We start from the raw sequence: 16,855 nt of genomic DNA, 5'->3' as shown, positions 1-16,855 counted from the left end.
CATCATCAGCCCAGATTCACACACATATGGAGACTGTCGTGTGCACACACGCACACCACACTCCCACGGACGCGGGGAGTCTGCACACGCATGCACTCAGGCAAAGCCGCAGCTGCACACATTTGCTCGAACAGAGATGCGATGATTGCCCACATCAGTCCCCACACTGGGGCTCGCGCACTCACAGTCACGTGCACAGCGCCAGCACGGCCCCTTTCCCACAGAAGCAGCTCAGTGTCTCAGGCAGGAAGGCGTCGGAGACCACGCTCGTGGCCAACTTCAACCCCCACACCTCCTGGTTCAGGCTGTCAAGAAACTCCTTGGAGATCTCAGTGCCTGGGAAGGCAAGGGAGGGACTGGACGGGGACACACACCGGCTCGGCCCACAGACCACACACGGGCACAGACACCCCCCACTCAGAGGGCTAACGTGCTCTCCACACACCACACACACATGCACACACACACTCACCCCAGCACACACTCCCCAGGGACCACGTAAACCCTTGCTCTGCACACACACGGCTCCTCCCATCCACCCTCCCGTTTCAAGTGCACTAAAGAGGGAGACTATTTTGGTCTTTAGCACAAGCAATAAATAAATAAATAAATACAGGAGAGGGAGAGAAAAAAAGAGGGCAGAAGAGTTTGAAAATGTGGCGTCTGCCTCTGGAGAAAGATGGAAGGCAGATCAGGGCTGCTCTCCCACAGGGTCTGGGACAGAACCATCCAGTGTGGGCCTGGGAGGGGGACAGGCCTGACAGGAGGTGCACCAAGCCGAGAGGGCTGGGGCCTTGGGGCCCTGCTCCGGATGGTGGGAGTGGAAGCCTGGCCCAGCCGGCCCCGGAAGGATCTCCAGCTGCTGGGCAGAGCAGAATGCAGGCTCCTATGCCAGCCCCAAGTGAGAGGGGCTGCCTCGTCCCTCTCTGACTCAGCCCTACAATCTGGGTGGGGGTGGGCAGGTAAGTTCTCCTGCATCAACTCCACCCTCGCCCCCTCGCCCCCCCAGGGCTCAAATGGAGAAAGCCAGCTCTGGAAGCCAGGCCCTGGGCTGGGAAGGACCTGAGGCCCCTCCAGCAGATCCTGAGAGGAAAAAGCTGTGTCCATGACCTGAATCCTCCTAGCAGGAAACGAGGGTGGGGCCTGAGACTAGGGCAGGATGCTGGGAGTCAGGCATACCTCAGGGCACGGGCCCAGGGTGTCTATGGGTGGGAACCCACAGCTCGTGCCCAGACCCTGCACGACCCTGGACGGCAGGCCAGGTGTCCAGCTTCTCTGGGGGCTGGAGGAGGAGGGGAGAAGCAAGGGCCCCCACCCCAGGCCCCCAGGCTCTCTCTGCCTCCTTGGACCAACCCACTCACTGGCTGACCTTGCACTCTACCTCAGTTTCCTCACTTGGGCCGGAGTCCTTGGTGCCTAGCTGTCTTGGGGGACACCGATTGGCATGGCCTAGACAGGCAGGCTGGGGAGACACATATGGGTTTTCTAATTAAGGACTTCCTTCCAGGCCTGGTTATTTAGAAGGACAACATTCTCAGCTGTCCTGGGAAGGGCCTCAGCCGCATCCCTGCCTTCTGTGTCCCCGGCCAAGAGCAAGGCCACCCTGGGCAGCTCCTGGTCCAGGGGCCTGCTCTGGGCCAACGGAGCCCAATGCTCCAAACCTCTTCCTGACGAGGGTGCCTAGACGCATGTGCCACCCCCAGTCATCTCTGCTGACGATGCCACACCTTTTCTACGATGATTCTCTGCTGTCCAGCCGCAGGGTACAGCCTGGCTGGGACCCAGCTGGGCTCACCTGTGAGGCCCCAGGTGTGCAGAGAGCGCCAGGCCGCCCCAGTCTCTGCAGACAGATAGGCTGGTGGGGACTTCGTGGTGGAGTCAGGGGCGGCTGGGAGGACGGGCGAGTACTATAAAAACAGAAACAACCGGAGCTGGCCCACCCGGGGCTCTAAGGCACGACTCACTGGGGTCCCATGGGAACGGAGCTGATCCGCTTCCTTGTAGTCTGCGAACCTGGCCTCCCTTCCCACAGAGCCATCTACTCCAACATTTTCCAAGTGTCTTTCACTGTGGAAGGGGTGGAGGCTACTGGGCAGAAAAGGAGAGAGAAGTAAAACAGGAAGATCTGGTGGGTGGGGGGAGAGCGGACCCTCCACGGCAGGCAGAGCCCACATCCAGCCCTGAGACGCACCTCTAAGGTACAAAAATCAAACTCAAAAAGCTCAAACTAGTTTTTTCCCAGCCCCTACCCCCACCTCTATGACACTGGAAAGCTTTTATTGTGATCGTTAACATGGTCTTGGTGTTCTATCACAAACATCATCCGATGCACCCGTGAGCACAGAGAACCACGGGGGAGCACCGCACTCGCCCTTGTGGGTGCACGGCCCGGCACACAGCCGCCTTCACAGACAGGCCTGCTCGGCCTCGGGGAACCTCGTGGAGCCTCCATCTCCACAGATCAGTGGAATTCTAACTGTCCTTTCTTATAACTCCCACAAAGTAAGTTTTTTTAATCACGTGTTAATTTCTTTTTTTTTTTTTTTTGTAAACAGTCTTACTCAAGCTAAGGTTGAGAAAGCCAAAACCGGTGCTTCTCCCCCAGTTAAAAACCAGCGAGGCGCACTGCAGCCTGCCAGCCTTTGCCCACAGAGGCTGGGTGGCTGTCGAGCCGATTCCGGGCAGGCTGCAGTTCTAGCCTCAGGCAGAAGCCCCTGGCTCTTGGTCTGGACCCCATGAGGCCACCTCCCTGTCCCTTCACCTGCTCCGAACTCTGAGGCCAGGGGCAGCCCACTGACCACCCACTCTCCCGCCAACCTTACCAGGCCACTGTGAAGAAACATAAAACATCTAAAACGCTACTGAGTCTGCAACCAGGGCACCTGGCCCGTTCTGCTCAAACCCGGGGCCCCTGTGGGACACCGGGCCTCTCCCTGGCGGGGTGGACGCTTCGACTTGGCCAATGGCGGCTCAGATCTCTGACTCCCGTCTGTAGGGCCGCTGTTCGAGGCCGCAGCCACCACCACCGGCCTGGGGTCTATCAAAGTCATGCCGGACCTGGGGGCTGCGGCCATCCTGGTCTCCATCTGCCTCGTCCTCCTCATCGCGGCTCAGGAAGGCCAGCTCGTTCTCGTAACAGAAGGAGTTGGCACTGGGGAGCAGGAATTTGTTCTCTGCCAGGTCCTTGGCGCTGCAGCGCGGCGTGGAGGGCACCTCGTAGGTCTTATGGAAGTGGGAGTAGTCGATCTTGTACTGGTTCTTCTCCTCAAAGAGGACAGGCTCGAAGCGGTGGCCCCACAGGATCTCGTTGGCCAGGTAAGAGCTGCGGGCCTGCGTGGTCATGGCTGTAGCCTCCACCATGCCCTCCAGGATGACCACGATCTCGAAGTCATCCGTCTCCAGGTCCTGCCGGCTGATGCCAAACAGTGGGCTGGCCTCATCGATCTCATGCAGGATGGTGATGGGTGACACGAGGAAGATGCGGTCCAGGCCCTTGTCAAAGCCAACGTCGATGTCGATCTGGTCCAGGGGGATGTACTCGCCCTCCTCGGTGACCCTCGGCTTGATGAGCTGGGCCCGCACGTGGGCCTCCACGATGTGGCTTTTACGCAGGTTGCCCACACGCCACATAAGGCAGAGCTTGCCATCGCGCAGGGCCACCACGGCGTTGTGACTGAACAGCAGCGTCTGTGCCCGCTTCTTGGGCCGCGCCATCTTGGCCATGATGGCGCCAATCATGAAGGAGTCGATGATGCAGCCCACGATGGACTGCGCCACCACCATGAAGACGGCCACGGGACACTCCTCCGTCACACAGCGCAGCCCGTAGCCGATGGTGGTCTGTGTCTCAATGGAGAAGAGGAAGGCTGCCATGAAGCCATGCACCTGCATCACGCAGGGCGTGCGGCCACGGCCCTCGGCCGGCTCCAGGTCACCGTGAGCCACGGCGATGACCCAGAAGATGACGCCGAACAGTAGCCAGGAGGCGAGGAAGGCCAGTGAGAAGATGAGCAGCATGTAGCGCCAGCGGATGTCCACGCAGGTGGTGAACATGTCAGCCAGGTAGCGCTGCGACTTCTCGTCCATGTTGGCGAACTCAATGTTGCACTGGCCGTTCTTCTTGACGAAGCGGTTTCGGCACCTTCGCCGAGTGTGCACCTTGCCGTTGCCGAAGCCGTTGGCACCCGACATGGTGACCAGGTGCAGCCCGTCCTCCTCTGATGACACGATACTGTAGGGGTTGGCCCTGCCGGCTGAGGTCATCCCGGGGACAGGGGGGCCCTGGCTCTCCCCCAAGCCGGCTCCGGGTGGGGTGGCTCCTGCAATGGAGAAGACAGCACGGTTGGCAGAGCAGGCCACACCGGCCCCTGCTTCCGCCTCCACCCAGGCCCTCACACTGGCTGGCGGACGTTTTCACCCTAACTCACCCAGCAATGAGCTCTCCGTTTTCCCTCCTAAGCTAGCTTTTTATCCTCCTCAGCTTGGAAAAGTGACACTCCGTCCTGCCAGTAGCTCTGGCCAAAAACCTCATCTCAGTCCCACCCCAAAGGCTCTGCTTTCAAAATATATTTAGGATCCCACCTCTTCTCCCATTTTTGTGGCCTGAGTCCCCATCATCACCCACCTGGTCCAGCATGGTGGCCACCTCACCAACTTTGGTGCTCCCGCCCCAACCCCAGTCCAGAGGCAGCCACGGGGGGCACCCATCCATCCTCTGCTCAAAGCCAGAGTCCCTGCTGGCACTTGCAAGGCCTGCATGCACAGAACCCAGGCCCCCTCGGGCCTCACCTCCCTGCCTCCACCTTGCTCACCGCGCAGCAGCCCACAGCCTCCACATCGTGCCTTAAGCCTGTCCTGGACATTCTTCCCAGACATGCTCCCGCCACCTCACCTCCTTCGGTCCTTGGCGTCAACGCCACAGGAGCGCCTCCAGAGGTCTTCCCACACCCTCGGGAGACCTCACCCAGCTCCTCACTGTAACCCCAAAGCACCGACTTCTGACCTAATAATGGTGGGAATAATAACAGCAATGACATGCATGGGGGTGCGCTTGGCTGCCATTTGCACCATGAGATTCCTGGCTACCTGAACATGGTGAGTGTGCCGTTTTGTTCACTGCTGTCTCATGCCCAGAGCCTGGAACACAGCCGGGCCCTGAGGACACCCTCCCGACGCTCACAGGCTGTCCCGAGGCACCCACTCTCAGCACCTGTACTCCACACCCTCTGTGTCCCTGGCAGTAGCTAGGAGGAGGTCTATAAGTTCAGTGCCCAGAGAGGCCACTGACTGACCCCAGTCCGGGAGCCTTCCCTACCCCTGCCTTTCTCAGTTCCAAATGACAGTGCATAGGGAGCACTCAGAAGCATCACTGTCCTGGGCCCACGCAGGGGAGCCCTTGGCTGGCTTGCCGCAGACAGGTACACATGCACTCATGCACACCAAGCAGCCTCAGGGCGTGCCCCGCAGCACACCGCCCGTGGCTGGCCACACACTGCTCTCCTGGCCAGGAGCATGCCTTCAGCCCCCAGACACACAGGCTGGCGGCCGCCCCTCCCCCAGTGCCCTGCTGGCTCCGGGCTGGGCTGGCAGTGCCAGGCTGAGGCATCTGCCGGCCGGAGGCCACAGTGCCGCCTGGCCCTGTGGGCACTGAGGCCATCTGGCCATTAGCATCAGGGCTGCAAGTGCTCAGGCTCCCAGCCTGGCTCAGCAGGGCTGGGCTAGAAGGAGGGGGAGAACCCTGGCCAGCTTGGCCAGGGCTCTGAGGAGGCAGGTGTATTCCTCCCTGTTCACCCCTAATCCCCACCTGGTCACACCAGGAGGTCAGTGCTAGGTAAGGCTGGGAGCCCTCGAATGCCCAGAAGACAATGAGGCCCCAGATAGGAAGGCCCCAGGGCAGCCAGGCCAGAAGCAGAGAGGCAGGTGGCTGGGCACCCACCAGAGACCCGGAAACAGGAAGTGACATAGCCAGGAGGAGGCGACACTGGCATTCAGCCCCAGTCTGTGTGACCAGGGGCAGCCAGAGCCTCAGGGGGAGCATGACATCTGACCTCTGCTCCAAACCCCTGGCAGATAGGTGCAGGAGGCGCCCACATGACCAGCCAGGCTGCAAACCCATCCCAGGGCATGTCGCAGCTGCCCGGTGCTTCTGGACCCCTGGAGCTGGCATGTGTAGGACACTCGTCTCTCACTGCCTCACGCCGCAGAGACAGCAGGCCAGACTCATCAGCAAATGGTCTTAGGTCATCCTCTCAAAAACCCAAGAAGGTGGCTACTAGCATTACTTCTACTCAGAATGGAGATTCAGAGAGGTTAAGTGACCTCCTCACAGCCACACAGCCAAAAAGCAGGAGAGGGATTAGACTTTGTCTAATCCGTGGGGGACTCTAGGCTCCACGGGGGCCTCTTCTCACGCCGCCAGCCTGCTCCCACAGCTGCTCCAGCTGACCACCTCACCATGGGTCTGAGGAGCTGAGGCCTGAGGCTGGAATGGTGGATGCTGCTTCCGCCCAGCCCAGGAGGCAGGGAGCCGGTGATTGTGGGTACCCCGGGGACTGCGCCGAGAAGATGGCTCAGCCCCAGTTTCCTGGACCTTCCAGGCAGAGGTGCTTAGATGCCGGCAGGAGGCCACCAGCTCGCAGGGGGCAGGTTTAGGTGGCCTTGAGGCCTGGAGGGACATCCAGCGGGTCATGGCTGCTCCAACTGGGGCTCTGAGCGGCTCGAGGCCTGCAGGGACAGAATCGGAAGAATCAAAGGCCGGAGAGCCAAGCCTGGCACACGGCTCCCACCAGCCAGGCAGTGCCCAGGCAGGGAAGGGTGCTGCAGGGACTCCTGGTGTCTCTGCCTGGGCTGGGCACTTGGGACCCACCCAGTGTGTCACACAGGCTTGGGAACCCCCTCTTCTGTTGCCGTTCCTCCTAAAACCACACAGAGAAAATCAACATGGTCACGTTCACACCCCACTCCCCTGTTTCTCAGCTACAAACTGAGACTATGAGCAAAGTCACCCAGAAACTAAGGATTAGAGATAGAGTTAGAGCTACAGGTATCATCAGTCCGGTGCTCAGCTTCCCATGGCCCCATTCTGCTGGGGGTGTAAGCATGTGGGTGCATGTGTGTGTGTGTGTGTGTGTGTGTGTGTGTGTGCATGTGTGTGCATGCAGGGGTGTGGGGGGGTGCAGGTGCGTGCATGCATGAGTGTGTGCGTGTGATGCTAGGGGTGTGGGGAGCTCCTCTCCGGCTCTTGATGAATACAGCACCGCAAAGGAAAACCCAGAAGAGGAACCATGGGTAGAAAACCCAGCACCACAAACTTGCCAAACATCCCAAGGACACTCCATGCAGACAAACACAGGTGTGGCAAGAAGGTTATGCAGCTCTATGGTCTTTAAAGACTTGATTTAAGAAATGTGGGACAATATCCTCAACCAACGATATGCAGGCCTGTTTGGCTCTTGCTCAGTGGATGTGTATAGTTAGATCAGGTCAGAAATGGAATTAGATTGGTTTTGCTGCAAGAGGCCTTAGCAAGTAAAGAGGCCGGCTCCCCATTTCCTAGATTCAAGAGCTGAGGCTGAGACTTGTCCCAGGTCACAAAGCCACTCGTGGCTTTGGATGAGGGAGTAAAGACAACAGTTAGGACCGCTGTGGGCAGATGCCCAGGTTGGCCAATGAGGATCCCAGGCGAGGGGAACGAGAGAGGCGAGGGCTGTGCTACCTGAGGAGACGAGGCGACTTGAGCACCGCAGGTGGGGAGCGAGGCAAGTCCAGCAGGCACAGGAGGAGGAGTGGACAGCACAGACCCACACACGTCTGAGAGACGGGGAAGCTGTCCCCAGCCCTGTTGTGTCTTGAGCCCACCTCCCTGCTGGGCACAGCGTCTGCAGACAGACGCCTGGCCACCAGGCTGTTCAGAAGGCAACAGGGCCCCAGCTGGGAGCTTTTAGAGAGGCAGCTACCACATGACCCAAAGGTGGGGCCCAAAAGTCACTGGGAGGTGCCTCCGGATGGAGCAGGACACCCCATGCCCAGTCCCCTGAGGCTCTGGGCACCTCAGGTTTCGGTGACATCCGGGAGGGGAAGAGGGCAAGGCCTGGGCCCACATTCTCAGATGTCAAAAAAGCACTAACTACAAGAGCCAATGGAGGGAACCCAGGTGGGAGGGGCCTTTCAGCTGGCCAGAGCACCTTCGGAGGCGGGAGCACAGAGATCAACACATCCTGAGTGCTCACTACAGGCCAGGGCAGGGTCTAAGAGCTTGAATTATCTCACTTAATCCGTACAACAATGTTATGACTATTATCCCCATTTTCCAGATGAAGAAACTGAAGCTCAGAAAGGCCTAGTCACTTGCCCAGGCTCACACTACCTTTAAGGGGTGAGTTTCCAGTCCACAGGCTAGGAGAGAAACCAACACGCCATCCCACCAGGCCCCAAGGCCAGACACCAGGGATGACACTGAATTTCTGTCTCAGTTCTCAATGCCCTCATCACGCCATGTGTTGAGAAGACATACACATCCCAAATCTCGGCACCAAAAGCAGACAGAGGTAAGCCCCGCACCAGTACCCCTGACCCTTGGCCACTCAGCCGTTGCCTGGACCATCCAGGGATGGGGCACTCATGACCTCATGATCAAAACCTACAATTACAAAATCCCTGCAGATCACTTGGTTCAGGGAAAACCAGTGTGTGGCCTGTACGCACCCGGCACCCCTTCCTCTATCCCATGCGTGTGCCAGACATCACAAATGCATCAGAGAACTATTTCTCATGTGTCCTGGGACAGCCCCAGAATCTTTCCCAAGCTAGTAAACATTCGTCAGGCTTAGAAAGAGGGCTTGAAGAATCCAATCTCTAATTCGTAGGCAGGGAGACTGAGGCTCCAAGAGGGGCTCCCCTGCTCAGTCACACAGGAAGTGAAAGGCAAGGCCAGGCCTGGAGGACACACCACAGCAGCAACAGGCATCCAGGGCTGGCAGTACACAGGCAGGGGGAGGGGCACTGCTGGCAGGGAGGTCGGGGGCAAAGGTGGAGAACATGCTGCACACGCAGGGGCCAGTGAGGAGGCCGAGGTCGGCCTGGAGAGAGCCAAGAGGTTGCATGGAGGAGAGATGGTGTGTTGGGGACACCACTTCCGTTCTCACAAAGCGGAGAAAGTCAGTGTCCTTTGACCTTTCCAGGCCAAATTGCCTTCCCCTCCCCCAAAGCACAGACAGCCTTTGCGCACGTGCACACCATGGCCTACAAACATTCGGGACCAACACGGTGCAGGTGGTCGGTCTGTGGCAAGCCCATGCTTGGCTCAAGGCGAGAAACTGCTGACATGCCAGTATGATGCTGGAGACGGCTGGTGCTCCACCCATCCCCCAGGCCTCACCACTGCAGGGCCCACCTGCCCAATTTCCAACCACCAATTCTAGTCTTTGTGCCCGAAAGCTCTCTCTGGCCACGGGCACACGCTCTGCTCATGCATCAGGCTGGTGAGGAAACTAACGCCCCCAGAGCAGCCTTCCTGCTCCGCTGCCTGCTCTGTGCTGCCTCCCCAGACCCGAGCCGCCCCTCCTGGGCGTTCCACAGCACCATGTGGCCAACTATGACTTCTCCTCGTCTCCCAAACCTCCTCCTACTCCCTTCCACCCTCCTCCCCCTCTGCCTTACTTTTCTCCCTCATCCTCCCCTCCCCCACATCCACTCCTCCTCCTGCCCCTCCTCACCCTCCTTTTCATCCTCCTCATCCTCTTTCCTTCCTTCTCCCTCCTTCCCTTCCCTTCCTCCTGCCCCTCACCCTCTTCCCCTTCCTCCTTACCTCCTCACCACCCCCCTCCTCCTGTCCCTCCTTATAGGGTCATTTGGTAATCTGACCACTTCCCCAATTGCCTGAACCAGAAGCTTGACCTCCTCTCTCTCCTTCAGCCCCTATATCCACTCCCTCGCCTGGTCCTGTGTAGTTCTGCCTCCTGAATTCTCAAAGTTGTCCACCATTTCTTCACCCACATCCTTCCTCCGGTCCAGGCTACTCCTGTTTGGACACACCAACAAGCATCTAATGGCTTGTGCTGTGGCAACCTTCCACCCACGTAGTCAACCCCCCAAATCACAGCTAAAGTGAATGTTTAAAATCCTCCCATTGTCAGGGATCAGCTGGAGGCCACCACTTCCAGGGAGCACTTTTGGATTCTCTGGCCCTGGGCTTCTCCTGTAGTGGCCAGAAGCTACCTTCTTCATGGTGTGAGTCCCATGTCTGACCAACCTCTGAGGTCCAGAGAGGATGGTGCAGGCCTGGCACGGAGGGGACATCCAGGAAACACTCACTGACCAAACAAAAGGATGAAGGTACATGCAGCAGAGTAGCAGACAGATGAGGAACTAGACGGATCAATTCATGAGGTGACAGATACATGTGCAGGTGAGTAGTCGAGCACATGGATGAATAAATGGGACTGACAGATGGACGGACAGATGGATGGATGGTCGGGTAGTAACCAGAAAGATGGATGGGTCAGGTAGATAGAAAATGATTCAGTGGGTTGGGTGGATGGATTAGTGGGTTGATGAAGAGACGGATGGATGGATGGATGGATGGATGGATGGATGGATGGATGATGGATGGATGATGGATGGATGATGGATGGATTTGTAGGCAGGCAGATGAACAGATAGATGAATGACTAGATGGATGAATGGGTGAATGGAAGGGCAGATGGGATTTGGGGTGCATGCATGAATGGCTGGGATGGTGGGTGAATGGTTGGGGAAATAAATACATGGGTGGAAAGATGGCTGGATGAGTTGGGCAGGTGAGTGGACAGGGAGATGGGAAGTGTACGGACGGAAGGATGTGTGGAACTAGTGGATGGATAATGGGTGAGTGAGAGGCCAAACAGGTGGTTGGATAGGGGACGAGCTAGATAAATACATAGACGAGTGGCTGAGTGGATGCTTAGATGGGTAGATGCACATCACTGACCTTAATCTTACCTCTTGAATCCTATCTTTTAAGTAACGGTGCTGAGCGGGCAAGTGGCCGTCTTCAAGGCTGTGTTAGCAGCAGCTGCCATTTCCCAGGCACCAGCTGGAGAGGAATCAGTTGCTAGAAGATCCTAAAGTTAACAGAGCAAAGCCAAATTACTGTAGATGGTGCTGCTCTCCTCACAAGCGCTCCAAAGTCTGAAATTTCTACATGAAGCCACATTTCTGCTGCTTCCCGTGAGGCCCCACGGGAGGTAAAAGAGGGCTCCAGCCCACACCTCTGTTACCTCACACCCTCGCAAATGTGAGTCTATCTATAAAACCTTCCAGAACCAAAGCAGGGCAGAACAAAATGGGTCCCCAGAGAAAATAACAACTGATAATTATAGAGAGCCTACCACATGCCAGACACTGTAGTAGGTGTTTTACAGAGATCAGCTCATATAATCCTCACAACAGCCCCACAAGGTTGGCACTATTGGTGTTCTCATTCCAGAGATGTAAGTGATGTGGTGATTTTCCTAAGTTCACAGAGGAACTCAGGTCCCAAACCTATGGTCCTAGCCACCACCTATAGGGCCTTCCCAGTGCCAATCACAGGATTCAAGTGTAGATGGACAGAAGGACAGATAGATGGATGAATGGATTATGAATAAATGGATGAATTATGGATAGGTAGGTGGGTGTGTGAGCGGATGGATGGATGGATAGATGGATTGTGGATGGGTAGATGGGTATGTGGATGGATGTACGGAAGGATAATGGATGAATGGGTGGGTGGATTATAGTTAGGTGAGTGGATGGGTGAGTGGGTGGATTATGGATGGATGGATGGATAGCTGGGTGGGTGGGTGGATGGATGACTGGATGGATTATGATGGGTAGATTCATATGTGGATGAATGGACAGATGGATGCATGATGATGAATGGATGGGTGGATTGTGGGTAGATGAGTGGGTGCATGGATGGGTGAGTAGGTAGATTAAGAAGGGGTGGGTGGCTGTATGGGTGGATTATGGATGGATGGACATTTGGATGAATAGATAGTTGGATGGATGGATAGCTGGATGGATGGATGGATACATGCATGATGGATGAATGGGTGGGTGGATTATGGGTGGGTGAGTGGGTGTATAGATGGGTAAGGAAGTGGATTATAAGGGGCAGGTGGGTGTGTGGGTGGATTATGGATGGATGGATAGTTGAATTGATGGATGGATAGGTGGATGGGTGATGGGTGGATGGAAGACGGATGGATGGGTGAGTGGGTGTGTGATGGATAGGTGGATGAATGGGTGGGGAGAGGAGCAGGTGAATGAATGGCTGGATGAATGGAGTGGTTGGGTGAGTGGAACAGATGAACAGACACGTGGACGGGTGGATAAACGGCTACATGAATGGGAACACCTCAGTAACTTGTTGGAGACTTGTCTCAGGCATACACACATCCTACGTGGTCCCAGCATTCCATAGCCTCAATTTTCCCACTGTCAAAGGAGCCCCCTGCTTTTCTCTCCAGCACACTGTGTGGATCGGGTGAGCGTGAGGTGGGAAGTGGCTCTGGGAATTTCCAGAGGCAAACTGACTTGAGAAGCCCTTCTCATCTTCCCCCACCTCCCAGCCACTGAGCCCATGGAGCCCCACCCTTTCGCGGCTGAGGCTGGCTGCAATCCACTGTCGCACCGGCTCTTCTGGCTGGGATTAAGGAAACTGTGGGTGAGTCACCCCCACATCACAAGCCTCCTGGGGAAGGTGACAGCAGTGGGCTTAGAGGCTCACAAACCTGGGTTCCCGGCTCTGCCCATCACAAGCTGTGTGATCTTGGGTGACTCACTTCCCATTTCTGGGCCTCTGCTTACTCTGTAAAGGAATGTCCTGTTCACCCTCTTCACCTTCCAGGCTCTCATCTCAAGACTCCCAGTCATCAGCGCCCTTCGTCCCTGTCCCTCATCATTCTCTGAGCAGCTGCAAGGGTGCCTCCCTTCGCCCTTAAACTCTCAAAACTGATGGGGAAATTGAGGCTCAGGGAGGCTCCATCATAGACCCCTATCACACAGCTGGGAATCTCCACGGCAAGGACCGGTGGCCAAGTCCCTGATCTCATGCTCTTCCCTTTGAATGGGCCTACACTTTGCCTGGCCCTGAGTGCTCAGCTCCTGGCTTCGGTTATTCCAAGCTTCACAGCCCCACCCTGATGGAGAGATCATTCTCTCGGCTGGACAGACTGGGAAATTGGGGCTGAGAGAGGCCAAGTCACTTGCTCCGGGGTCACCTGGAGCTGGAACTCTGAAAGAGGAGGTGTCCCTGGGCAATGGGAGCCAAAGAAGTTTGGGGAGAAGGGAGTGAGACAGCCTGCCCCCCCCCCCCCCCCCCACCCCCACCTGCCCGTTGGTCACCTACCTGGCCTGCCCCGGGCTCTCTCAGCCTTGTTCCTGCTACCCTCGTTCCTGGAAGGGCCTTTCTTCAGACCCACAAACCCAGCTGCCTTTTTTCTCACAAATGGGCAAAATTAGCTCCATTCTACAGGGAAACTGAGGCTCAGAGCTGAGTTGTGACTTGCTCCAGGTCAGAAAGCTACTGAATGAGAGGCAGCTTGGAGACAAGACCTGGGTCTGTGGACACCCTGCCTGCTGGTCCCCCTCCCACCCTGTGGTGGGCACAGCAGCCCATGATGTGAACTCAAAACCTCTCAAGTCCACCAAATGCTTTTGTGGGTCACGGTCACAGTCCTGGACGGCACAGATTGGGTGGGGGGACACGGCCTGCACGTAACACTGGAGTGGCCTGAGCCGGACAGGCCAGACTGGCCCTCAGTCTCCTGGCAAGTGAAGGCAGCGCCTGCATGGACCCCGAGGCTTCCCTAGTCCTCCCCGTCAGTGCCAACCTGCTAGCCAAGGATGGGCTGAACCTGCCCAGGGACGCGGGGCAAGGCACTTCCCCTTCCGGAGGCCCAGCTTCCTCCTCCCCAAAATGGGCTGATGATGCCTGCCCAGCGGATGTGCCATGCAATTCAGGGTGGTGAGGGAGGTATGCTCTGGGCACCAGGCCTGGGACGGCAGGGCTCTGGGAGGAGGCAGCTGTCACCATCATGCACTGCAGTCCGCCCAGGGAGGGTGCGGCCCGAGGGGGCCGGTGAGCCCCAAGTCCCTAATTCAAGACCTGGCTGACCCCAGCTCATGAAGGGCCCTTCCTGGGCCTCAGCCTCCTCATTTGCGAAACAGGTAAACCCCACCTACCTCAGGAGACTGTCAAGGGAGTAAATGGAGGCCCCGTCCTGGGACAGACCCATGACAAGCCTCAAGTCCCTCCCTTGTTCTCCAGGAGCAGGTTTCCGGCTCTGACCGGCACCAGCAGCTGACAGCAGAAGTGGGGACTCCCCACAGGACTGAAAGGTGGCGTATGTATCCCTGACCCTCCCACGCAGCCCCGTGTGATCCTCTCCGAATGCATTCCAACAGGCAACAAAGCAGGAGAGCCATGACCTTGCACAGAATCCTGGCTGCGTCGTTCCCTGTGCCTGGATGGTGCTGGCTGGCCGGCTGCACCCAGGAAACGTGGCTGCAGTAGCCACTAGCAACCCTCGGGCCCCTCGTGTTCCACAGCTCGTGACATGCTGGACATATCCACCCCAGGGACATGGTGCACCAAATGGCCGGGAGGGGTGGACATCTGCCTTCTGAGCCCCAAGGTGAAACCAGGGCAGGAGGTTCTGGCCCCTAGGATGTACAACGGGGCATGCCAGACACTGGGGAATGACTCTGAGGGTATTTTTATCTTGAGAACATCCTTCTATAGGGAGGCGGGGACAGGAGGGAGACAGGGTGTCCTTGGCCCCAGGCCCCTGGGAGCAGCAGAGGACAGAGGTCCCTGGGAACCCTCCACTAGAGTGACCATTACAGACACTGTGCCGTCCCTAAGCTTCATTGAGTCCCAGGAACAGATGACACCTAGAGGGTCTTGGCGGTTTCATGGGCTCGCTGCTCCGCTCCACTGTGTGACCTGGGGCAGGTCTCTGTCCCTCTCTGGGCCTCCCTCTTGCAGTCAACCTTTCCTGAGGGGCTGCTCCTGCCGGGCTCAGCGGGGCACCAGTGACTTGGATGGACCAGCAAATATATGCCTGCCTGTGCGGGGCGCCCTGCCAAGCAAGGGAGATAGTGAGTTTACCAGCAATCACAACAAGCCTGGATCAGAGTCACGGTCAGTCCTCAGTCCCAGGGGAGATGTCTAACCAGGTCAGGGTGCAGGCGGCTTCCTGGAGGAAGCAGCAGGAGCCTGAGCACAGTGCAGTGAAGGGCACTGACAGCCCCACAAATCAGGGTGCCTGCCCGGCCCTGCTCCTCACATACCGGGCCTGGGGGAGGGCTCTCGCCACCTCAGAGCCTCCCTGTTCCTATCCCAGGGGCTGGTCCTTAGAAGCCCAACAGTCCAGGATCCTAAGGCATCTGAGGCTGAGGAGAGTGTAGAGTGACAGGCGGGGACATACTTTTTCACCCTAATAACAGAGAAGTGCCTGTGTGCACAGGCACTGCGGCCAAGGCATTACATTAACGGATGAAGAAACCAAGAACCCTCTGAGAGGCGCCAGATATATTAATGGGCTTGGACTTGATCCTAAGGGCAACTGATATCAGAAGGAAATCTGTAAGTATGAGCCCTGGGGCAAAATGATCTGGGTTCAAATCCTGTCTCTGTTCCTTCCTATGTGTCCTTAGGCAAGTCATAATCTCTCTGAGCCCATTTTCTGTAAAATGGGATTAATAATGGAATCTATTTCATGGGGTTTCAGCAAGTTAACACATGGAGGTTGCCTGGCTGGAAATTTCCCGGTCCCCCACCCATTCCCATCATCACAAAGCTGAAGCTCTGAGTCATTCCAGAGAGGGGCATAGGCCCCTGGAGGGCCTGGGCTGGACCTCACTCCAGGTAGGAAGAAATGAACAGATGGAAAGAATGAGAAGGAACCCCATCAAGAGGAATACAGTGAGCAAAGGCACCATGGCCTCCGTATTTCTCACAGCTGTAATTTTTCAAGCCTCAACTTAATTGGAATCTCAGACATTTCCTAAGCTCCCAGCATGTGCACATGAGAGCAAAGACCTGAGATAAAGTTACAAGATACGACCCAGGACAAGGAAGACCATGCAAAACACGACAGAAAATTTTACCAAAATAAAAATATTCATGTTGTTGATCACAACCCATCATAAGCAAAAAAGGTAAATGAGAACGTTATAAAAAGGATGGAAGTGCTTGAATATATAAAGAGTTCTTATAAATCAACAATGGAAAAGGACATAGTAGGAATGAACCCAGTGGTAGAGTTGGGCTCCCCACTGAGTATCACGTGATCCCTGGCAAGTGATGACTCAGAAATGTCCACACCTCCCAGGCTCAGCAAGAGATGGCCTCTGACAGTGGAATGCCTTGCTCTGCCTTCCAGAATTCAATGTATCCTTCAGGTCTAAAGGATGCCTCCTCTATAAAGCCTTCCAAGATTTCCCTGGGTCCCCTGTTACTCCTTGCTAAGTCCCCACAACATGTCTTGGGCCCCTGGAACTGAGTGCCTGGCTACATTGTATCAGAGAATGTTCCAGGTGGAACAGCATGAGCATTTTTGACAGAGGAATAAATAAGGCACAGAGAGGAGCATGGCCATGTCCAAGGTTACCGGTCTATGAGCTGAGTCTATCACCCCGGTATCCTACCTCTGGTCCCTCTGTGCTCCAGCCACCTCCTCCCTAATGAGCCCTCCAGGCCTGCCTTCCCCCATCAGGAAAAAGGCCCCCTCTTGAGAGCTAGATTTCTTCATATCAGGCCGGGCCCAGTGTGGGGCCTGTCTAGGATGAGGCAGGGAAGGATCGGGGCCTGAACCCCTGGCCTCAGTCC

The 16,855-nt window shown here is 56.7% G+C and overlaps 1 protein-coding gene across 8 annotated transcripts in view; it reads right to left on the bottom strand.

The window, feature by feature from the left end:
• Positions 1 to 2,521: 2,521 nt before the first annotated feature.
• The window catches only part of KCNJ12 (potassium voltage-gated channel subfamily J member 12), a 40,530-nt gene continuing 26,196 nt past the window's right edge, over positions 2,522 to 16,855 (bottom strand). For 2 of the 8 annotated variants that reach the window (XM_029928278.1, XM_029928280.1), the window contains exons 2-4: positions 10,978 to 11,099; positions 6,454 to 6,723; positions 2,522 to 4,319 (exon numbers count right to left, since the gene is read on the bottom strand). In XM_029928278.1, the coding sequence (XP_029784138.1) occupies positions 2,971 to 4,319; positions 6,454 to 6,688 (1,584 nt within the window). In that variant the 5' untranslated portion in view covers positions 6,689 to 6,723; positions 10,978 to 11,099 and the 3' untranslated portion in view covers positions 2,522 to 2,970. Of the gene's footprint in view, positions 4,320 to 4,788; positions 4,956 to 6,453; positions 6,724 to 7,714; positions 8,510 to 10,966; positions 11,100 to 14,205; positions 14,228 to 16,855 lie in introns of those variants that run through there. The other 6 variants (XM_029928281.1, XM_029928279.1, XM_029928282.1 and 3 more) reach the window with 6 other exon arrangements.

This window comes from Suricata suricatta, chromosome 17, assembly GCF_006229205.1.
Source record: "Suricata suricatta isolate VVHF042 chromosome 17, meerkat_22Aug2017_6uvM2_HiC, whole genome shotgun sequence".
NCBI classification, from domain to species: domain Eukaryota; kingdom Metazoa; phylum Chordata; class Mammalia; order Carnivora; family Herpestidae; genus Suricata; species Suricata suricatta.
Note: the sequence above shows the minus strand (reverse complement) of the source record. Positions and strands in the feature narration are given on the sequence as shown.